Source organism: Bos indicus x Bos taurus, chromosome 7 (genome assembly GCF_003369695.1).
Source record: "Bos indicus x Bos taurus breed Angus x Brahman F1 hybrid chromosome 7, Bos_hybrid_MaternalHap_v2.0, whole genome shotgun sequence".
Taxonomy (NCBI): domain Eukaryota; kingdom Metazoa; phylum Chordata; class Mammalia; order Artiodactyla; family Bovidae; genus Bos; species Bos indicus x Bos taurus.
In genome coordinates this window covers 103,990,185-104,013,375 of record NC_040082.1, presented here as the reverse complement: position 1 = coordinate 104,013,375, position 23,191 = coordinate 103,990,185, and the positions used below count along the sequence as shown (strand labels likewise).

At 47.9% G+C, this 23,191-nt stretch overlaps 1 protein-coding gene across 1 annotated transcript; it reads left to right on the top strand.

Moving 5' to 3' along the window:
• Positions 1 to 821: 821 nt before the first annotated feature.
• SLC35E1 (solute carrier family 35 member E1) lies at positions 822 to 21,780 on the top strand. Its single transcript, XM_027548120.1, has 6 exons — positions 822 to 1,366; positions 1,771 to 1,841; positions 4,126 to 4,263; positions 5,416 to 5,541; positions 18,032 to 18,277; positions 18,741 to 21,780. Exons 1-6 carry the CDS (start codon positions 940 to 942, stop codon positions 18,969 to 18,971), a joined length of 1,239 nt encoding a protein of 412 aa, XP_027403921.1. The 5' UTR covers positions 822 to 939; the 3' UTR covers positions 18,972 to 21,780.
• Positions 21,781 to 23,191: the final 1,411 nt, after the last annotated feature.

Below are 23,191 nucleotides of genomic sequence, written 5' to 3'. Positions count from 1 at the left end.
TATCCCAACCGGTCCTTGAGCATCAGCAGTAGGGGTCAGCACCACGCCCCTCCCTCCTGCAGATCCCTAGAGACAGGTGCCCGAGGAGGTTGCCATTACTGCGACTCCCAAACTTGCCAGAGGACCCATGCCACGTCGCTTCCCTTCCCTGGGCTTCGGTCCATCAGTCGGTGAAATGAAGACAGTAATACCGCACAGCGCGTTCCCAGAACGTGCTTCCAGGGCGCTCTGGGCTGGTCCTTTTGTTGGAGTGCGGCCACGGGAGTTCGCTCCCGGTTTGCAGAAGGAATTTAGCCCATGGAGAGGTTTTCACCATTCGGTTTCTCTTCCCGTAAGGTCTGGTCTTTTACCTTTGTCTTCCGACCATCAGGAATCTGGCTGGAGGGCGCCAATGAAGCCCGGATATCGAGGTTTGACCCGCGAACTCGATCGCCCGCTCACAGACACCGACATAGCGGTCCCTCCCGCCCTTCCTGTCTGTGCTCCGGGACCCAGTTAGGCTCCCTCAGGCCAGCCCACTTGGAGAAGGAAATGGCAACCCACTCCAGTGTTCTTGCCTGGAGAATCCCAGGGACGGGGGAGCCTGGTGGGCTGCCGTCTCTAGGGTCGCACAGAGTCGGACACGACCGAAGCGACGCAGCAGCAGCAGCAGCAGCAGCAGAAGGAGGACAGCCTACTGCTCTCAGAGCCCTTCGGGGCTCACCATCCCCTTTCCTTCCGCTTCCGGGACAGACCCCGCCCTCCAGGAAGCCCATCGAAAGGAGGGCGGAGCCTACGTTCGCTACGTGGTGGCGGGCGCGTCGGCCGGCGCGTGGCGCTGACGGAAGCGCCGGTGGCTAATAGGCAGCCGCGTTGGCTGGCGCTCCCGCCCCGGTCCTGCCCCGCCCCCGCCCGGCGTCCGCCGTCGGACAGGCGGGAAGGGGCGGCCGCTCGGGAAGGATGGCGGCGGCGGCGGCGGTGGGAGTGGGCGCGGGCGCCGGGGGTTCGGGAGCCGCCGGAGGCGGCGGCGGGGGGGCGCGCGAGGGCGCGCGGGTGGCAGCGCTGTGCCTGCTGTGGTACGCGCTGAGCGCGGGCGGCAATGTGGTCAACAAGGTGATCCTGAGCGCCTTCCCATTCCCCGTGACCGTGTCGCTGTGCCACATCCTGGCGCTGTGCGCGGGGCTCCCGCCTCTGCTCCGGGCCTGGCGCGTGCCCCCGGCGCCGCCCGTCTCGGGCCCTGGGCCGGGTCCGCATCAGTCGTCCGGCCCGCTGCTACCGCCGCGCTTCTACCCGCGCTACGTGTTGCCGCTCGCCTTCGGCAAGTACTTCGCATCAGTGTCCGCGCACGTCAGCATATGGAAGGTGCCCGTGTCCTACGCGCACACCGGTGGGTGCCCAGGCTGGCCTAGGGGGCGGCGGCTGGCGCACGCCACCTGGGGCTTTGACGCTTGGGTCGGAGTGCGCCGGCTGGGGTGCCCTCGACGGTCTGGAATGTCGGGCTGAGAAGTCCGTTTCAGTCCAGAAGGCGCTGGAGGCCGCCAAAGCTTTTAGCAAGAGAGGGACACGCACAGGGGTCTCCGGGAGGGAAGGGACTGAGAAGAAAGCTGGGAAGTGAGCAGGGCGGATCAGAAGTGTTGGGTTCGGGGAAGGCCCACAGATAGAGAAGAGCTGAAGTGGCTTGAGGGGCAGCCAAGCCTTCTCACCCCTCCCCCCTAGTGGGGTTGGGACAGGTCCCAGAGTGGGTTCTGGGACTAGCGCAGCTCCCTGAATGCCCCTACCCTCTCTTTGCAGTCAAGGCCACCATGCCCATCTGGGTGGTCCTCCTGTCCCGGATCATCATGAAGGAGAAACAGAGCACCAAGGTAACCTAGGCGGGCTCTGGGCCGGTGGGGGCCCCAGAGGCTTCCCAGCTGTTGCTGAGCTGGTGACGTGGTCCAGGTTCCTGGTCTGCAGGCTGCCTGGCTTCCTGTCAAATAAGGAAGTCATCTTCTAGACCTCTTTTGCTGCTAACGTTCTGGAATCACCCCCCGGGGCAGTAGCAAGTGGGGTGTGTGTTCCTGAGTTGTTTCTGATGTGTGGCCTCAGGATGCTGCTGCCCATCTCAGATCCAGCCTTCCTCCCTGTTTGGATTCCCATCCTGGGGTTGCTGGTAGGCAACTTGGATAACTTGGTCCCATCTTGACCAGACCACCCCCTCCAGTGGAATGAGGGTTGGAACATCTGACTCCTTGCTGGAACGGAACTCTGACAGAGTTTTACATCTTTGCAAGAGATAGTGGTCAGGCTCAGGATTTCTGGGGTCACAAGTGAGAAGCTAGTCAGAGGAATCTGATTTTGGCAAAGCCCAGCAAAGTCTTCGAAATAAAAACAGCCAGGAATTGTGAATGTCTGGAAATGGAAGTGATGGCAGCCCGCAGAGCCCAGGGCTGCATGGGGAAGATGCTCTGGGCACAATCCAGGGTCTGTTCGAGATGCCAAGCCAGGGTATTTCCTGGCTTGGAGTGAGAGAAGCTGTGGCTTCAGCCAGAGACAGCCTTGCCCTGTGTCCTTAAGTGGAAGTGGGATTCCTGTTGTCCCAGCTGGAATCCATTTCATGCTGGACAGAGCGCCTCTTCTCTATGTGGTTGGTTTCTGGCATCCTGTATTTTATGTAACTTAGAACGGCAGTGCCCTGGATCAGCTTATAGAAATGGGGCCACCCCTGGCTGGTGTCTGCTTTCGGTCAGTCTTGTCCCCTGCCAGATCTGGTGTGCCCTGCAACCCACCCCCAAGGTGCTGTCAGATGTGCCTGGTCTCCCCAGGTCGGAGTTGGCCAGGAGGTGTGTGTCTTGCCTCTCTCAGTGTCACACTGTGTTTATCAGGTTTCCTGTGGTAAGGGTCATTGTACCCAGCTTGGGCAGGGAGCCAGAACCTTTCACAGGGAGGAGAGACAGGGGAATGGCTTAGGCAGGAGACTAATGATGATGACGACAGATTAAGTTGTGGCCCCACCCTTTCCAGGTAAGGCTGGTGATCATTTCATCTCGGGGAAAGCAATGAGCCTTCAAAAGGAAGAGCCTGAGGACCAGCCAGTAGTGAGGGGCAGGGATTCTGGACTTCAGAGCTCTCTTACCCTGTGTATGTGGGGATGGGGGTGGAGCTTCACCACCCCCTCCCAAATCTCTGAAGTATTTTTTTGTTTGTTTTTAATCTCTTTATTTGTTTGTTTTGGCCATTCTGTGCCGAATGTGGGATCTTAGTTCCCTGAACAGAGATCAAACCTCAGCCCCCTGCATTGGGAGCAGAGTCTCAATCAGGGAAGTCCCCAGAGTGCTTTATGAGTATCGTTTGTAGGGGAAGGATGAGCCAGGAGTAAGGAAAGCCAAATGTTGGGGACGGACCCTATTTCTCTGGAAGTTGGGAGCCTATTTAGCTGTGAGAGTTCCAGGGACTTTCCAGGCCCGGAAATGCTTGACCCTTCTGGAAGACCCCGGTCACAGCACTCACTACTCGTGCTTGGGGCCAGCAGTTGTTGGGTGCCCGCTAAGTGCCAGGTACCAGCATAGAGCAGTGAACAAAGAGCTGCCCTAAAGGAGTGCAGGGATGCAGACGATGTAAAGGGTGCTTCTAGTGGGTGGAGAGCGCTGTTCCCAAAACACACAGCTGGGCAACCTTACCCTGTCTAGGGGGCACTGGGTCAGGGAAGGTTCTTGGCCTTTGTGAACTGTGACCCCTGAAGGGAACGGAGATCTCCAGCTGAAGAAGGTGTAGGGGGAGTGTCCTCACTAGGGATAACTGCATGTTGGAAGAGTGCAAAATAAAAGGGACCCAGGAAACCCATCAGAGGCTAACAGTTTCAGATCCTGGTGTTGGTGGCGGCAGCTGGGTAGATCCTGTTAGGACCAGCCCTGGCTTGTGGCTCTTAATGTAATGGGGGTGTTGGCATGGCTGGGGCGCCCACAGTGACACGGCCCTGCCCTCGGGTACTCTGAGAACCATCTGCCTCTGCCTGACTCCCCAGAGTGTTACGGTCCCAGCTAACACCTGCATGCAGAGTGGCAGGTGGTGCCCCTCTGGGGAGGAGAGAGCAGTCGGGCCCCCCCAGGCGTCAGCACTGGGCGGCCCAGCTCCACCCGGCCTGGCGGCCACTGCTGCATCCTCTCACAGGTGTACCTGTCCCTCATCCCCATCATCAGCGGCGTCCTGCTGGCCACCGTCACCGAGCTGTCCTTCGACATGTGGGGGCTGGTCAGCGCCCTTGCAGCCACGCTGTGCTTCTCGCTTCAGAACATTTTCTCCAAAAAGGTACTGGGACACCGTCCAGGGTGCACCTGCTGTTTCTGGGGTGGGTGGGTGGCGTCTAAGAAAGCAGCCAGGTAACGATTTCTTCATTGTTGGGACAAAAACATCCTGTCGCCTTTCTGCTGCTTTTCTATTGTTTTGTTTTATAAATAGCTTTATTATTATCATATAGGAAGCTGACTTACATTCAATGTGAAAAAATAGAGAAAAGCACAGTGAAAAGAAATCAGAAATTTTATTGAGCACCTACTGTGTGACAGGCGCTGTAGTAGGTGCTGGGGACCAAGACTCAACAGAGACCTGCCCGCTGGCTCAGGGTTTCCTCTTTCTTGAGGAAAGCCACAGTGCTGTTCCCTACTGTTAATGCTAGGGGGTTTTTCCTGCATGGTTTTTAGAGTTGCAATATTACACATACTTTTTAAGTTTTGCTTTGTTCATTTATTATTTTAACATTGCATTTTCCCATATCATTAAAAATTATTGCTCCTAACTCATAATAATCACATTCTTTGCAGGTGTCATAATTAACACAGTTGGTTTCCGTACTGCACATGCAGATTATTTCCAACTAATCCCTACAAATAATACAATTTATGAACATCTTTGTGCAAAACATTTTTCTATTTCTCGGGTTATTTCCTTTTGATGAGTTTACCATTCTTGGGTCAGAGGGTATGAGATATTTACAGCTTTTGATATACTTTTCCTGCTTGTTTTCTGGAACTATATACCAGTTTAGACACGAACCAGCACCATTTCAGAGTGCCTGTTTCACTGTAGCTTTACCAGCAATTGAGTGTTGCTGGGTTTTGTTTTTTCTTCTCTCGGTCCTTTGCATATGAAACACGGCGCTTGTTGTGGTCATGGGCAGTGTGCCTCATCATGGGCCGTGTGTCTCGTCATGGGCCGTGTGTCTCGTCATGGGCCGTGTGCCTCACCATGGGCCGTGTGTCTCGTCATGGGCCGTGTGCCTCATCATGGGCCGTGTGCCTCATCATGGGCCGTGTGTCTCGTCATGGGCGCACTTGCAGGTTTGGCGGTCAAGGTCAGATACCAGGGATAATGTGCAGCCACCATGTTTCGGGCCTGGGTAAGCGGAGCCTCTCTTGCCACTTATAGTTACAACCAGCCTTTAAAGAGGTTTTCTCTCTTCAGGTATTAAGAGATTCAAGGATCCACCATCTCCGGCTGCTGAACATCTTGGGCTGCCATGCCGTCTTTTTTATGATCCCCACGTGGGTCCTGGTAGATCTCTCGGCTTTCCTGGTCAGCAGCGACCTGGTGAGTTGGCCTGTGCCAAGAACATGCCCTTTTCTTAGCTGGTTCCGAAGTAGGTACTTTGTCAGGGAATTATGCCTCTGTGTTGACTGGGGCATCGGGCCTCTGACCGCCAGCCCTTTTAGCTCTCAGCTCTTTGATGATTCAACATTGAGTGCAGTCAAGGAAGTCGGCTTCTTATGCGTTTTCTTCTCAGTCGTGCTCGATCCCAGCTGCTCATAACTGCTGCATTTGTGCCAGTGCATTCAAGGAAGAAAAAATGCCAGCACAGGCAACTTTCCCACCCTGACGGTCTGGTTCAGGTCTCACTTGGCCTTTTAGAAACTCTGCTTGCACTGCTCAAGTCCTTTCTTGGTGTCATCTCTGTCTGTACTGCCATTGACTCCAGATGTACCCACAGCTCTCTGAGCTGAGCCCAGGAGAGAGCATCTTCCCACCCACGGCCTACAGGACCAGCCTCCAGAGAAGGTACTGGAAACCAATGCAAGCAGTAGTGATAAGGAGGTGGGCATGGTTCTTCCTGGTCTGAGCTGGATGGAGTCAATGTAGGGCTTAATGAGGTCCGACTGGATTCTTCTGTTAAAGATCAGTGTATCAATTCTTATTTTTAAAATTTATTTTACTTTTTGCTTCGCTGGGTCTTCATTGCTGCTTGGGCTTTCTCTAGTTGGAGCAGGTGGGGACTGCTCGTGATTGCAGTGCCCAGACTGCTCACTGCAGTGGCTTCTCTTGCTGCAGAGCACAAGTTCTAGGTGCGTGGGCTCAGCAGTTGCCGCTCACGGGCTTAGTTGCTCCACAGCATATGGAATTTTCCTGGACCAGGGATCAAACCTGTGTTCCCTGCATTGGCAGGCAGATTCTTAACCACTGGACCACCAGGGAAGTCCCTGCACTACCCCATCTTACTATATGAGAGACTTGAGCATCCTCAGATCTGGGGACTTCTGAAACCAATCCCCCACAGGTACTGAGGGCCAAGTGTGTTCATTCCTCCACCCTCCTTATACAAATAGTGACTTTTTAGATATTTTAGATATTTAGAAAAGGTAGAAAAGGTTTTCACTCAATAACGCATCGTGGGGATCGTTCCATACTGGCCTGTCAGGTCCTCCTTCCTCTGGTTGCTGCTTTGCACTGCCTGTCGGTCTGGCATCAGCGCTGCTACGCTGCTCTGACGCACTGGTGTCTCTGTGCACACTCACAAACAGGCATGTGTAGATTGTGTTCTGCTCTCTCCTTGCTCTCTTTGCTTTGCTTTCTCTTGCATTTAGGACATTTTTTAATTTTCTTTTAGTAATAAACTTACTTCCATTGCCATTGGTGATCTCTTTTTCTCGTCAGGTCATTTTTTTTTTTAATTTTTGACTGGGCTGGGTCTTCGTCACTAGATGCAGGCCTTCTCTGGGTGCAGTGAGCAGAGACTGCTCTACTTGTGGTGTGCAGGCTTCTCACTGCAGTGGCTTCTCTCGCTGCGGGGCATGGCTCGAGGGTGTGCAGGCTTTAGTAGTTGCCAACTCACAGGCCCTGGCATGCATACTCCACAGTTGTGGCATATGGACTTGGCTGCCCCACGGCACGTGGGCTCTGAACCAGGGACTGAACCTGTGTCCCTTGCATTGGCAGGTGGATTCTTAACCATCGGCCCATCAGGGAAGCCCTGAAGCCGTATATTGTTTGCCTTGATGGGACCCTTGTGCGTTTTAACAGCAGCCCTAGCAGCGCACAGTATTCCACACTGCTGCCCCCAAAAGTGGGGTTCCTAGTGGGGCTCCCCCGCCCTCCCGTGTCTTCCCGCAGCAGCCAGGTGAGTTAGGTGTGTCCTAGTGCTGTGCTCCACAGTGGAAGGGAGAAAGCTCAGGTTGGAGACACATCATCTGGGCCTGCTACTCACCATGTTTCCAAGAATCAAAAGCTACAGCAGACAGTTCCCAGACATATCCAGACCTGCTGCCAACAGCTCAACTGTAGCCAGGTATGGATTTCCAGACTCTGAAGCAGGTGGCCCAGTTTTAAAGCTTGGACAGGATGGGTGAAGCCAGTACTTGAGAACTGAAAAGTAAATGGGGACAGGCAGGCTGATGGAGAAACCAGATTACAAAGCACCACTGAGCCAGCTGTGGGTTTGCTTTCTTCTGCCTCCTGTGTCTTCAGCCTGGACTTAAAGCATCTGGAAACACAGAAGTGGGCACTGGGGGAGGAAGAGAGTGAAAAGCCCTCTTTACTGGCTTGCTGAGGGAAAGGAGATTCGTGGTGCTCTGAGAGCACGGGGGGAATCCTCTGTTTCTGTTTCCCTTGTCCTCTCACGTCCCAGGCCCCCAGCAGTCCCGTTTGGTGGTGGCAGCAAGGTCCCATAGGCCCCTGAGATGCTCAGGTGGGAACCTCCCTCTGCAATCGCAGGACAGGATTAGCCCCTGTTGCACTTTTTTTCTTTTCTTCATCCTCCCACTGCTTGGCCCCGAATGGAGGTAGAGTTGTAGGAAGGAATCAGAGTGGGGTTATTAAGTCCAGCTTTCTAAGTGGATAATTGAAAGAGGGAGACCTCAGAAACCAGAAAATACCAAGGAGACATGGAAAGAAGGAACCTGGGGGAAATGATCTCATAAAACACCATAAAAGAGACTTCCCTGGTGTTCCAGTGCTTAAGACTCTGCACTTCCACTGCAGGGGACATGGGTTCAATCCATGGTTACGGAACTAAATCCTGCATGCCATGCAGTGCAACCAAAAAAAAAAAAACACAAAAAAGGCAGAGCCAAAATGGAAAAGCAAGCAGAAATCTGAAATTCAGTTAAAGTTGGAAAGACAAAGTTACCATTTTAAAAATAAAACAACAAAATTCTGAGCTGCACATGTGAGGATCTGATCCTAACAGCACACAAAGACAGAACAGTCTACTGCCCAGGCCCGTGGCTGACCGCTGCGTGGGGTCACTGTGTGCTGCTGTGTGCCGCTGAAAGGCTTGAAAACAGAGCTGGTGCTGGGACCACAGCCCACTGGAGGCTGGTTAGGCTTGTAGCCTGAACCTAGCTGAGTCTGCTAAAGCCAAGTATCAACATTATCCATGGGACCTACAGTCGTATGGAGGAGGCAATGGCACCCCACTCCAGTACTCTTGCCTGGAAAATCCCATGGACGGAGGAGCCTGGAAGGCTGCAGTCCATGGGGTCGCTAAAAGTCGGACACGACTGAGCGACTTCACTTTCACTTTTCACTTTCATGCACTGGAGAAGAAAATGGCAACCCACTCCAGTGTTCTTGCCTGGAGAATCCCAGGGACGGAGGAGCCTGGTGGACTGCCGTCTACGGGGTCACACAGAGTCGGACACGACTGAAGTGACTTAGCAGCACAGTCGTATAATATTCTAAACGTCCAGGATATAATCCAGAATTACTGGGAACACAAAGAAACAGAAAAATTTCAAGTCTTATGAGAAAAGACAATCAACAGATGCCAGTACTGGGATGACCCAGATATTGAAATTATTGGACAAAGCCTTTAAAGCAATTATTTATAATCATGCTCCAAGAATGTTCTTGACACAAATGGGAAGAATAGAAGACAGAACCAAGTGGAAATTTCAGGATGGAAGAAACAACTTAAACTCACTGGATGGTATTGGATGAACTCAGTAGCAGAATAGAGATGACAGAGGGAGGTCCGTAACTTGAAGATAAGTCAGCTGAAGGTGTCTACTTTGAGCCACAGAAAGAAAATGATTCAAAGACAAAAAAAGCTTGAAAACAGAAAAAGGATGCATTATTTATAGGAGAACAGAAATTTGGACAATTGTGGGTTTCTCATCAGAAACCATGAAGTAGAATAACATTCGTAAAGTACTAAAACTAAAGAACTGTTAACACGTAATTCTATATCCAGCAAATATAGAATTTCCAAAATCACTGGGTCTATAGATCAGGAATAAAGAATTGAACACCACTGTCAACCAACTGGAAATCTCATTGACATTTATAGAATATGTTACCCAGCAGCAGCAGAATAGACATCTTTTCAAGTGTATATGTGGAAATTCACCAAAATAGATCATATTGTATGTCAAAAAAACCTTAAGAGAACAATAAAATTAAAAGTAAATAACAAAGAAGTAACAGGAAAATTTCCAAACACTTGGAAACTAAACAGCACATTTCTAAATAATCCATGGACCAAAGAGGAAGTCTCAAGGGAAAAGAAAAAACATTTTAACTGAAGCAAAACTGACCCTTCCAAAAAAGAGAGAGGGATAAGACAATACAAATAATCAGGAATGAAAAAGGGAGCAGTACTGCAAAACTCACAGAACTTAAAACCATAAAAATACTACTGACAACTCTACACACATAAAATCAATGACAGCTGAAATAGACCAGTTCTTCATAAACCACACAGTATCAGAATGTACCCACTCCAGATGAAGAAGATAACCTGAATCTTATAACTATTAAAGAAATTGAATTCATAGTTTAAAGCCTCCTAGAAAGAAGTCATCAGGCCCAGATGGTTTTATGGGTAATTTCTACCAAACATTTAAGGAAAAATAAACACCAGTTCTGCACAATCTCCTCTGGAAAACAAGTGGAAAAGAAGACTTTTGGTTCATATTAACAAACCATAAAAAGGACAGATATCCCTTGTGAGAATAGAGACAAAAGTCCTTAATAAAATATTCAGTTCAGTCGCTCAGTCGTGTCCGACTCTTTGCCACCCCATGAATCGCAGCACGCCAGGCCTCCCTGTCCATCACCAACTCCCGGAGTTCACTGAGACTCACTTCCATCGAGTCAGTGATGCCATCCAGCCATCTCATCCGCTGTCGTCCCCTTCTCCTCCTGCCCCCAATCCCTCCCAGCATCAGTCTTTTCCAGTGAGTCAACTCTTCGCATGAGGGGGCCAAAGTACTAGAGTTTCAGCTTTAGCATCATTCCTTCCAAAGAAATCCCAGGGCTGATCTCCTTCAGAATGGACTGGTTGGATCTCCTTGCAGTCCAAGGGACTCTCAAGAGTCTTCTCCAACACCACAGTTCAAAAGCATCAATTCTTCGGCGCTCAGCCTTCTTCACAGTCCAACTCTCACATCCATACATGACCACAGGAAAAACCATAGCCTTGACTAGACGGACCTTTGTTGGCAAAGTAATGTCTCTGCTTTTGAATATGCTATCTAGGTTGGACATAACTTTCCTTCCAAGGAGTAAGCGTCTTTTAATTTCATGGCTGCAGTCACCATCTGTAGTGATTTTGGAGCCCCAAAAAATAAAGTCTGACACTGTTTCCACTGTTTCCCCATCTATTTGCCATGAAGTGATGGGACTGGATGCCATGATCTTCGTTTTCTGAATGTTAAGCTTTAAGCCAACTTTTTCACTCTCCGCTTTGACTTTCATCAAGAGGCTTTTTAGTTCCTCTTCACTTTCTGCCATAAGGGTGGTGTCATCTACGTATCTGAAGTGATTGATATTTCTCCCGGCAATCTTGATTCCAGCTTGTGTTTCTTCCAGTCCAGCGTTTCTCATGATGTACTCTGCATAGAAGTTAAATAAGCAGGGTGACAATATACAGCCTTGACGTACTCCTTTTCCTATTTGGAACCAGTCTGTTGTTCCATGTCCAGTTCTAACTTGCTTCCTGACCTGCATACAGATTTCTCAAGAGGCAGGTCAGGTGCTCTGGTATTCCCATCTCTTTCAGAATTTCCCACAGTTTATTGTGATAAAATATTAGAATCAAATAAATAAAATATTAGAATAAATCAAATGCAGGGATATGTTAAGAAACATACTACACTATGAAAAAGTGAGATTTAAATCAAGAATGCAAGGCTAATTCAATACTTTGAAATCAATCAATGTAATCTACTGTAATAGCCTAATAAAAAACACATAGTCATACCAACTCATGCAGATAAGGCATTTGACAAAATGCAACATCCAGTCATGAGTTTTAAAAAGTCAACACACTACTGGAGAAGGCAATGGCACCCCACTCCAGTACTCCTGCCTGGAAAATCCCATGGATGGAGGAGCCTGGTAGGCTGAAGTCCATGGGGTCGCTAAGAGTCAGGCGCTAAGAGTCGGGCACGAGTGAGCGACTTCACTTTCACTTTTCCCTTTCATGCATTGGAGAAGGAAATGGCAACCCACTCCAGTGTTCTTGCCTGGAGAATCCCAGGGACGGTGGAGCCTGGTGGGTTGCCGTCTCTGGGGTCGCACAGAGTCGGACATGACTGAAGCGACTTAGCAGCAGCAACCATAATGGATTAATGACATAGTATGAATTGCCTCCAGCTATATATTTCTTTAAACTTCTTTCATTTTTAAAAGCATTTTTATTGAATGATTCTTACTGTTTGTTTGTATTAGAATTCCATTTATGAACTGGAAAAATTTACAAGATGCTAAGAGCTGAAAGAGATCTATAGAAAGTGCTATGACAATGGGGCCTATTGTCACTGCTTATGAAAGTCATTTACGGGTTAATAAAGGAGACAATGAGGAGGATGAAGGTGCATAGAATACAAGGGAGGTGAAAACCCAGCAAATTTGTTCCAGAGAATCCACAGAGACAATGGTAGGAAATAAAAGTCAGACATGTAGGATGGGGTCAAGTCATGAAAACCTTCACAATTCAGCAAAACTGTCACAACATTTCAGTGACTCTCAAAGGAAGGCCCTAAAAGGTTGGTGGGTAGGCAGAACTTAAGGAGACAGCTAACAGCAGGGAGAGAGATGGTTCTTGTAGCAGCATTTCAAAATGCTGATGCTTTATTACAAGTGGTCAGTTAGCTGCTCCCAAGGCAAAGCACTGGGCCAACCCTTCCTTACTCTGATAACTAGCCTTCACTTTCAGACTTCCTTTTTTTCTTGACATTAATTTTTTTAACCACTATAAAAGCACTGGGTGGTAGTAGGCAGGAAGAAGAATGCAATACATATACACAAAGAATCTTATCCAGAAGAAATGGCTTTAGAAAAACACTGGTCAAATACAAACAGCTGAAAATTTCCTTTTGTTAAACCAGGTTGATTTCTTATTAGTCCAAATGTTTATCTAGTTGTGAAGCTGCTATCAAATTGGAGAATATGTTTTTTTGGTAATAAGACTCCCTGCATGTTACTGCTTGAATTTCGTACAATTTCCCTTTCTTCCTCCTCAAAAATAGCAGTCATACAGAAGAACTAAATTGATTTTTTCCCAAAAAGAATGCCAAAATGGCCAACAGTCACATAAAAAGATGCTCAACATGGTTAATGATCAGAGAAATGCAAATCAAACCCACAGTGAACCTCATACCTGTTAGAATGATCATCATCAAAAAATCTACAAGCAATAAATGCTAGAGAGGGTGTGGGGAAAAGGAAACTCTCACAAGATGTTAGTGGGAATGTAAACTGGTCTGACCATGGTGGAAAACAATATGTAAGTTCCCCAAAAAATTAAAAAATGAAAAAAAAAATCTGATTTAGAGAAATACAGGAAAAAAATTTTAAAAATAGATCTGCCATATGATCCACTTCTGGGCATATATCCAAAGGCAATGGTTGTGGGATTTTTTTTAAATATAAATTTATTTATTTTAATTGGAGGCTAATTACTTTACAATATGTGGGATTTTGAAGAGATCTATGTACTCCTGTATTTATTGCAGCATCATTCACAATACTTAAGACGTGAAAACAACCACAGAGCCCATTAATGGATGAAAGAATAAAGAAGATGTGGTGGACATATACACAATGCAATGTTATTAAGCCACAAGAAAGGAGGATATCATGTCACTTGCAACAACATGGATTGACCTTGAGCCCATTATGCTAAGTGAAATAAGTTGAGGGAAAAATGAGCAGTAAATAAGCCATACAGATCTACTAAACAATATAATGAATAAAGACAATACTATACTATAATTATGTAATGTGATAGATGTTATTACAATGGCAATCACAATATATAAATATATCAAAATAACTTGTACACAATGTTAAACTTGCATGTTACATTTATTCAATAAATATGTTAAATTTGTTCAATAAAAAGAAAAATAACTTAAAAAAAAAAAAAAAAAAAAAAAAAAGTCAACACACTAGAAATAGAGGAAACTACCTCAACTTGACCAAAGGCATACATAGCTAACATAATGATGAGAAATTGAAAGTTTTTTCCCCTAAATTCAGGAATAAGGTAAAGATGTTCACTCTCAATAGGCCCATTCCCCATGATACTTAACATCGTAGCCAGAACAATAAACAAGGTAAAGAAATAGATTTGAAAGGAAGAAATAAAATTCTTTCTACTCAACAAAATCTTATACTTCTTACATTCAGCTATAAATCATTACTTAAATTTTAACTTCTGCTGGGCAAAGGCATTAATGAAAAAAAGTTGAGAAACTATCTCCCTATGTGTATATATTTGGAGATAGATACTTATAGATATTAAAATTTGTTTAATAAAAGCTGATTGGAAATTTTACATTGACTGGCAAGAGAACTGAAATAGCTAAATAAGTTTGAGAAAGAAGAACAGAGTTGGAGGAATCACATAATTTTAAGACTTAGTATAAAGCTATGGATATTGGTGGAAAAAGACGTCCATCAGTGAGCAGATAGACAGCATGAAAGTATACTCACAGATACGGGTGACTGATTTTTTGCAAAGGTTCAAAGGCAACTCCATGGAGAAAGGATGGTTTCTTTAACAAATGGTGTGGGAGCGAATGAACATCCATATGCAAGATCTGAGCCTTGACTTCAGCCTCACACATTATACAAAATTTAACTCATAAGGTATTCTAGGCCTAAATATAAGAGCAAAAATGGTAACCTTTAGAAGAAAACAGAGGAAACATCTTCATGACTTGGAAATAGTTTGTAGACATTATACCAAAAGCACAGTCCATTAAAAAAAAAAATTGCTAAATGGGGGCTTCATCAAAGTTAAAGGCTTTTGCTCCCCAAAATACTACTAAAGAAAGACAGGCTACAGACTGGGAAAAAAATACTTGCCACTGAGATACTGACAGAGGACTTGTGTTCAGGATATATAAAGAACTCTTAAAACTCAACAGTAGTTTAAAAATAGGCCCAAGACTTGAATTTCACCACTGAGATTGTGCAGATGTGAAATATGTTCAACATCATTAGTCATTAGGGAAAAGCCAGTTAAAACCATGAGGAGATTCCGCTCTGTATCTGATTGAATAGCTCCAGTGAAAAGTACTGACAGTACCGTGTCTGTCAAGGATGGGGCACAGCTGGCATTTTCCTGTTGTTGGAGCAACTGCAAAATGGCGCAGCCACTCTGGAAAACATTTGGGAGTTTCTTCTGAAGTTAAACATACACTGACCACATGTCCCAGCAGTCTCACTCCTGGGTGTCTAGAGAAATGGAACTCAGGTTCACATAGAAGCCTGTGCACAAATGTTTAGCAACTCTGTTTATGATCACAGAGTATTGGAAACAACCCAGATGTCCTTCAACAGGTGAATGGAGAAAGAAACTTCGATGTGTTTGTACAGCAGAATATTTCTCAGCAAGAACAAAGGTACCAACTGTCATCCCTTACAAGTTGGGTGGATGTCACAGGCATTATGCTGAATCAAAGAAACCTGTTTGAGAAGGTTCCATGCTGCATCTTTCCAGTTAGAGGACTGTTTCCAAAAGACAAACCTATCGTGGAGAACACCTCAGTGGTTGCCTGGGTGGGGGAGGGAGGGTGCACAGAGAAGCCCTGGAGAGTGCCATGGGGTGATGGAGCTGTTCTGAACTCTGACTGTGGTATTGGCTACACAAATCAATATATGTGTGTTAATACACATGGAACTATCCACCAGAAGGAAGAAACACTCAACTTTTTTGTATGTCAGTTCTTTTAAAACGCTGGATTGGCTGGGTTGCTTTGCAAGCAGGCTGCCTTGTAAAAATAGCTTGTAAGTCCCTGTGGGTCACCTCAGGGAAGAATTCCTGGGGGAACAGGCCAGCTCACCCTGAAGGTAATTCTGAGCAGGTCCCTACTTGGATCTCCCTCACTTTTAAGAGGACTATGTGATCCTTCCCTATCAGAAGGTGCTGGAGATATAATCAGGCCACTGCCCAAGGATTGCTGCAGCTCTCTTCCTGGCAAGGCCACTAGACCCCACTGTCTGAGAGATCCAGCTGTGTCCTCCTGTGTGAGAGGTCAGAGCAGTCTGGGAATTGGCCTGAGATCAGCCCAGGCTCTTTGAAGAGTTTGTGGTCCTAATGTTTGCTAGTTGGTGTTTCTTCTGTTGTTCAGCCAGTCAGTTTTGTCCAGTTCTTTGTGACTCTATGGACTGCAGCACACCAGGCTTCCCTGTCCTTCACCATCTCCTGGAGTTTGCTCAAACTTAGGTCCATTGAGTTGGTGATGCCATCCAACCATCTCATCCTCTGTTGCCCTGTTCTCCTTCTGCCTTCCGTCTTTCCCAGCATCAGAGTGTTTTCTGATGAATTGAGTCTTCACATCAGGTGACCAAAGTATTGGAGCTTCAGCTTCAACTTCAGTCCTTCTAATGAATATTCAGGATTGATTTCCTTTAGGATGGACTGGTTTGATTTCCTTGCTGTCCATGGGACTCTCAAGAGTCTTCTCCAGCACCACAGTTTGAAAGCATCAGTTCCTCAGTGCTCAGCTTGCTTTGTGGTCCAATTCTTACATTGATACATGACCACTGGAAAAAATAGAGCTTTGACTAGATGGGCCTTTGTTGGCAAAGCAACGTCTCTGCTTTTACTGTGCTGTGTAGGTTTGTCATAGCTTTTCTTCCAAGGAGCAAATGTCTTTTAACTTCATGGCTCTGGTCACCATCTGCAGTGATTTTGGAACCCCAAGAAAATAAAGTCTGTTACTATTTCCATTTTTTCCCCATCTATTTGCCATGAAGTGATGGGGCTGGGTGTTGTGATCTTAGTTTTTACTTCTAGGCCCCCTTTATTATGGTGGCTTCATTCTGGCGAGAGTCGGATGGTAAAATTTTGTTTTTTAAGATTTTCACTTCCTTTTTTAAAAATTTTATTTGATTTTTGACTGTTGCTGCATGCAGACTTTCTCTAGTTGTGGCATGCCGAGCTCCTTGCCATGATGGGTGCTCTGCAGCATGTGGAATCTTCCTGGACCAGAGATTGAACTCGTGTCCCCTGCACGTGCATTCTTAACCACTGGACAACCAGGGAAGTCAGCAACTAAAGTTTTGATGATAACATCATTTTCTGTTCGTTTGGCTTGGGATTCTTTTAGAGCACTTTCAAAACCATGATTGCATTTGGTCCTCACAGCAGCAGTGTTGTACAGACTCATCAGGATCAATCTTCCCCATTGCAGAGATGAAGCCAGAGAGGTTGGGCAGCTTGCCTGGGGACTCCCAGTGATGGGGCAGACTAGAGCCTTGGGCTCTCTGCCTTGTGGGGGAACTTCTTCACACACCCAGAGGCTGCCACCCCAGGACTTCCCCATTTGCTACAATGCAAAATGTCTCCATGGTTTGAATGTCTGTGTCCCCTAAAATTCATATGTTGAAACCTAAACCTTACAACATGATGGTGTTTGGAGACAGGGCTTTTTGGACGTGATTAGGACATGAGGGTGGGGCCCATCATGAATGGGATTTGTGCCCTTCTAAGAGACCCCAGAGCTTCCCTGGTGGCTCAGCATCAAGAATCCACCCACCAGTGAAGGAAATGGGAGTTTGACCCCTGATCTAGGAAGATCATATGCCATGGAGCAACTAAGACCGTGCACCACAGCTATTGAGCCTGTACTGTAGGGCTCACAAGCCCTGGAGCCTGCACGCCACGACAAGAGAAGCCACCACAGAGCAACGCACATACTGGAACTAGAAAGTAGCCCTTTCTCCCTGCAAGTAGAGGAAAGCCCACGCAGCAGTGCAGACCTGGCACAGCCAATAAATATACAGATAAAATTATTTTTAAAAAGAGAAAAACCCCAAAGAGTTCCCTTGCCAATTCTGCCCTGTGAGGACCCAGTGAGACCCACTGAACCAGGAGGGCGCTCACCAGATATGGAGTCTGCCAGCGCCTTTATCTTGGACTTCAACCCACAGAACTGTGAGAAATCAACATTTTTTGGTAACCCCTTTGGCCTGTGGTACTTTGTCATAGCAGCTCAAACAGGTGATGTCCAGTATGTAGACCCTGCTCTGCTAACCCAGAGCCCCAACCCTCCCTGCCCAGGGACAGGGGAAAGCTCTGGTTCATGTCCTCTGCACCCCTTAAATACCTGATGCCCCCCCCGAACCTCCACTTCCTTGGCAGGGACGGGTGGTGATTATTATTATTGTTGTGCCGTGCAGAGCGTCGTGAAGGATGGAGGTTGTACGTATAAGCACCTGGTATCACAGCATGGCCTGCCCGGGCCTGTTCCCTCACCGGGAGTGTGGCCCCCGAGAAACCACTGTGTGTCACCCCCCAGGGCGGGCGTGCTGTTCTGACCTCAGTGCTGCTCTCACTCCCCCGTCTCTGCAGACCTATGTGTCCCAGTGGCCTTGGACGCTCCTGCTCCTGGCCGTCAGCGGCTTCTGTAACTTTGCCCAGAACGTCATCGCCTTCAGCATCCTCAACCTCATCAGCCCTCTGAGCTACTCAGTTGCCAACGCCACCAAGCGGATCATGGTCATCACAGTGTCCCTGATCATGCTGCGGAACCCCGTCACCAGCACCAATGTCCTGGGCATGCTGACGGCCATCCTCGGAGTCTTTCTGTACAACAAGGTGAGTCTGGGCTGGGGGAGGCTGTCCCCTTGACACCCAAGAAGGCACCAAGCATTGGTGGAGAGGATGGAGCCTCACCAGGAACTGAGAGGCAGGGGTTCCAGCTCCCAGCTTTGCCACTGCCTGGTTTACGGTCTTGGCTCCGCTCCCTCCACCCTGGGCTTCCGTTTTCCCTCACAGATGCCCCAGGCTCACGCCTCACTCTGTTTTGGCTCAGTTCTACCGCAGCTCTATTGGGAATTTCACTCCTTCCTTGCGAAGGTTCTGTGTATTCCCGTGAAGCTGTGGGATGGCTGACAGGGAGGGCTGCTCCATTAACCGTTCAGTGAGCGTGCCCCAGCTCCACTCGGGGTGACACTTGTGTCACCTTGAAGGCCTCTTGGCCATGAATCTCGAGCCCCCGCTGTGTCCTCTGCGTCCCAGGCATGAAGCTGATGGCGTCACTGCTTTTTTGACCTTGCAGACCAAGTATGACGCGAACCAGCAAGCCCGGAAGCACCTCCTCCCCGTCACGACAGGGGACCTGAGCAGTAAGGAGCACCACCGGAGCCCCCTGGAGAAGCCCCACAACGGCACGCTCTTTCCCCCGCACAGTGACTACCAGTACGGCCGCAACAACATCTTGACAGATCACTTCCAGTACGGCCGGCCGAGCTACCCAAACTCATATACTTTGAACCGATATGACGTGTAGAGCCTAGTGAGCTGGGCAGGACGTTCTTCCAGTCCTCCCCTCCATCCCCGCCCCCAGCAGCATCAGAAACTCCTGACCACCAGTGAATGTACAACCCAGCCACGGGGGGATGGTGCGGAACCAGCAGAAGACCCTGGGGTCCCTGGCCCCCAGCCCGCCCAGGGGCAGCAGGAAGCAGACCCTGCCGTGGGGACCACCCCTGAGCTCCGGTGTTTCACGCCCTTTCTTCCTGGAGCCTTGTCTTCTGAGGGCGGCGTCACTCTGGAAACCTTGTCTAGGTTTTTACCTTTCTGTGTAGACTTATTTCCCCAAGTCTGTTCTTCAGAGTTCTTTTTCTGCTTTCCAGCCAGGACCCTCTCTGGAAAGGACACAGACCTCAGAGTGGGCGAAGTGTGCTTTGCAGGGAGGGTGGCAAGGAAAGGACCCTAGGGTGGTGCTTTGTGACTGGCCACTTTCTCAGGCAGGCACAGGACTGAAGCAGGTGTGGAGCAGAGGAGTGCAAGGGTTACGAAAACCTCTCCAGCCACAAAGGTAGACTCAGCTTTGGGTCAGCCCCATGACGGTTTGCAATTCTGGCCAACGTCCCTCAATGCAGAGCAATTGCAATTAGCACTGAATCCTTACAGCCTAATTCTCTGACCCGCAAGTCAGAGATGGTGTGCCGACCGAAAGGGAAGGGCTGCTGCTGACTCCTGACTCTCTTCCTTTGCTGGAGTGGAACGACCCTCCTCTCGGAGCAGCGAGAAGGATCGTTCGAAATCATGTTCAGCGTTTCAAGCTCAACCACAATACTCAATTTGTTCTCATGAGCCTTCAACACTCTGTGCTTAACAGGGTGTCTGGTGAGATGTTGGTTTTATGAGGATCTTGCATTTTTCTAGGGCATATTTTGTAGTTGTCTGTGTTTTTCGCCTCGGTCCCCCACCCCTCACCCCCCTCTTAGGGGATGCAGGATGCATGCAGATTGGCTTATGGTTGGAAACCCCTTTGGTTTTTAAACGTTTAAAAACAAGAAAGGTTGCTGGCGATGCCTGTCTCAGCACATGTCTGCATTTAGTAGGAAGGAATGAAGTGTTCTGAAGCGCTTTTCTAGTGACCACAACCTCTGAAAGTGAGATTAATCAAGAAGGTCATCTCCATACTTTTGTGTCACAGAGCTTGGCGCTCTGATTCTGTTAGCTGCTCTAGCGATGTTTCCGTCAGGATATGAATCATGTCCCAGGGAAGGGGCAAGCACCAGGCTAGGATTTGGTTTGCCAAATCGGTCTTTGGTCAAGAAGTTTGCGTTTTAGCAGAATCACATCACCAGGAAGATTATGTGAGCTCCGAGGGTAACCCGTGTGCTGAGGTCCAGGTTGGGACACTGGCATAAGAAATTGTGGCCTCAGAGAGGACCCTCCCTTGACTGCTGGCTGCCTTCTTCCTTCTGCCCTGCACCTAGCCTCTTCAACAGGCACTTGGCTTGATCAGCAGATGGGACCTCGGGTCACCTTTTACCTTCTGGCATGTGAGATGGTTCTCTGCTCCGAGAGGAAGTGCCAACCATTGCTTATGCTCGACTCCTGTTTGTTTTTGATGATGGGAACTTTGTACCTAGAGGTTACATTTTGTCACTCCTGGATGGGCCGCTCCTGGAGAGGTCATGAGGTCGCCTTCTGGCTTGTTTAGTACCACTGGCCTCAGGAGAACCCATTTGGCGTTGGCTTGCTTTTTCCTTACTTTGGCCTCAAGTTCTGAGACTACGTTGTGCGAAACAGGAAGGGGCCGTCCTCAAGGATGTTTTCATGAACTTGCCGAGTGCCTTCAGCAGGGGCAGGAGTTGGCCCTGCAGTTGGTCCACAATAAATGGAGGTAGTTTTGCATGGCACAGAGATTACAGTAATTGTCTTTATGATAGGAACTGATTCCTTGAACATAAAATTGAACTCCAAAATGAATTATGCTTCTCTGCAGGTTTAATGAAATTTCTGAGGTTGCTGGAATTTGTGTATTTGTTTTTCTAAAGCAAGATCTGCTGGTGAGGGGAGATACCTGACTGGTTTCTTTACGGTTTATAAATGAATAAACAAATATTTAGTTCTGTACATAAATCTACAGTGAGTACATACACTGGAATGAGACAATCATATTCGATCAGATCAGAAGACAAAGACATACTTTTGAGACTTGAAAGTTCAGAGCGGACGTTGACCTCCTGAAGGTTGGTTTTCCAGCCACTTGCTGCCCTGGCTCAGCCCCCACTACTCCTCCTCTCACATCCACATTTGCAGTTGGGTTGCTTCACCCTCCTCCCTGCTGGGGTTTGTAACAGCAAATTTAGTTCACCCATCCACGGTGTGGTCTGCAAAACTAATTCAAACCCAACCCCTTCATTTTACAGAAGGGGAAACTGAGGCTCAGAGGGCATTTTTAAATAGTGTTTGTTCACTATCTTGAGACTCAGTGTAGAATTTTTAAGCACCTTAAGTCATTCATTATTTGGAAAAATCAAACCCCTATTACAAAGGAGAGAAGTCAAACAGGTTCAAATGAAGAAGCACCTGGAATTTCTGAACTCTGCTGTGTATGTAGCACGCATCGCACAGCAGGTCCTGTGTTATCACTGGGACATAACCAGACCTGGATCCCTTGAGGTCTAACAGCCTTAAGGCAGAGAACATTAAATTATTGAAGAATCTGAAAATCGTGAACTCTTTATGTCACCGTGTTTTCAGGACTTTTCATGCTATAGACTGTTCTGCAGGAATGATACTGTGTATATTCTTGGATGGCATTTACCAAAAATAAATGATGGTCTCCAGGGAATTAAGATTGGTCCCAGTTTGTCGGTGAAGGGCCCCTTCTGAGTCAGTCTGTCATCAGCGTGTCCAGCCACAAAATGTGTAAGAGGCAGAAAGAACACACCAACTTGGTTCCCACATCCAGGTATATTGCAACCTTTTTATTTTTTCTGAGCCCAAATTTAGATGTGTGATTTATGGATTTGTGAGACAGTAGGATAAAAGTAGAAATCACAGCATCACAGTTAATGACGTGTCTTTATTGAACAGAGTAACATGGAAAATCCAAGAATGTTGCAACAGCTATGCTTATCCAGCATCTGTGTGAAGGAATAATAGTGAGTACCTGATACATGTGGGCTTTTTATACACACTCCACAAACGGTTACCCTTTGCCTTGCTACAGATGAAAATGGGGCCCAGACGGGTTAAGTAATTTGTCCAGGATCACACAGGTACTGCATTTCCCCCCATATCACTCAGAAACCACTGCCAACAGTTTCTTTTCATCGCAATGGATAGGTAAGTTTCTTCTAAAACAGTTGCCTACATCCTTCTGTTCAGTGATTTACTGAGTGCTTGCTGCTAAGCTGCTAAGTCACTTCAGTCGTGTCTGACTCTGTGCGACCCCATAGATGGCAGCCCACCAGGCTCCCCCGTCCCTGGGATTCTCCAGGCAAGAACACTGGAGTGGGTTGCCATTTCCTTCTCCAATGCTTGAAAATGAAAAGTGAAAGTGAAGTCACTCAGTCACGTCCGACCCTCAGGGACCCCATGGATTGCAGCCTTCCAGGCTCCTCCATCCATAGGATTTTCCAGGCAAGAGTACTGGAGTGGGGTGCCATTGTGCTTAGGTGGTGCCCAAAACAGGAAACAAATAAGCCTCCTGCCCTCTGAGCACTCAGCTCAATTTCTAGATGTGTGACTAAGGAGCACACAGGTGCTGTGTTAGAGGTGGGGGAGAAAATGCTAAAGTGCAGGGTTATTTGAGGGGCACGTGGGGATGTGCTGACATACATTTTCAATTCATAGAATATTTTATCCACACATTTTTTGATACACATGTCTCATTTAACTATCAGAACCCAAAAGACAGATATTAGCCCCATTCTACAGAGGGAGATGGCAACAGAAAGTCAGGCTTGGCCCACTGAACAGGGCTGGAACCCAAGTGTCAGACTCCAGGCCCAGGGCCCTCTGCCCTGCAAAACAGCCTCAGTAAGTGAGCAGTTCTGTTTTTTGTCACCTTTGCCTCACACAGTCAAAGGTACATCCTTTCATTTCGCTCGCCTGGGCCCCCTGTGACAGGAAGACCCTGGAGGAGCCCTGATGGCCAGGTGACCAAGCAGCTTGGCAGCTCTCTGCTGCAGTTCCACGCGTAGTGCCACCGTCTTGTGAGTCAGGCAGAGCCAGGTTCAAGGATGGCCTCCTTGCTCAGAC

What these genes read in the sequence shown, in the direction of transcription:
- SLC35E1 (XM_027548120.1), top strand. Translation starts at nt 940, where the DNA reads ATGGCGGCGGCGGCGGCGGTGGGAGTGGGCGCGGGCGCCGGGGGTTCG. An exon ending in CGTGTCCTACGCGCACACCG is followed by an intron (nt 1,367 to 1,770) that starts GTGGGTGCCCAG and finishes CTCTCTTTGCAG; the next exon opens with TCAAGGCCACCATGCCCATC. An exon ending in AGGAGAAACAGAGCACCAAG is followed by an intron (nt 1,842 to 4,125) that starts GTAACCTAGGCG and finishes ATCCTCTCACAG; the next exon opens with GTGTACCTGTCCCTCATCCC.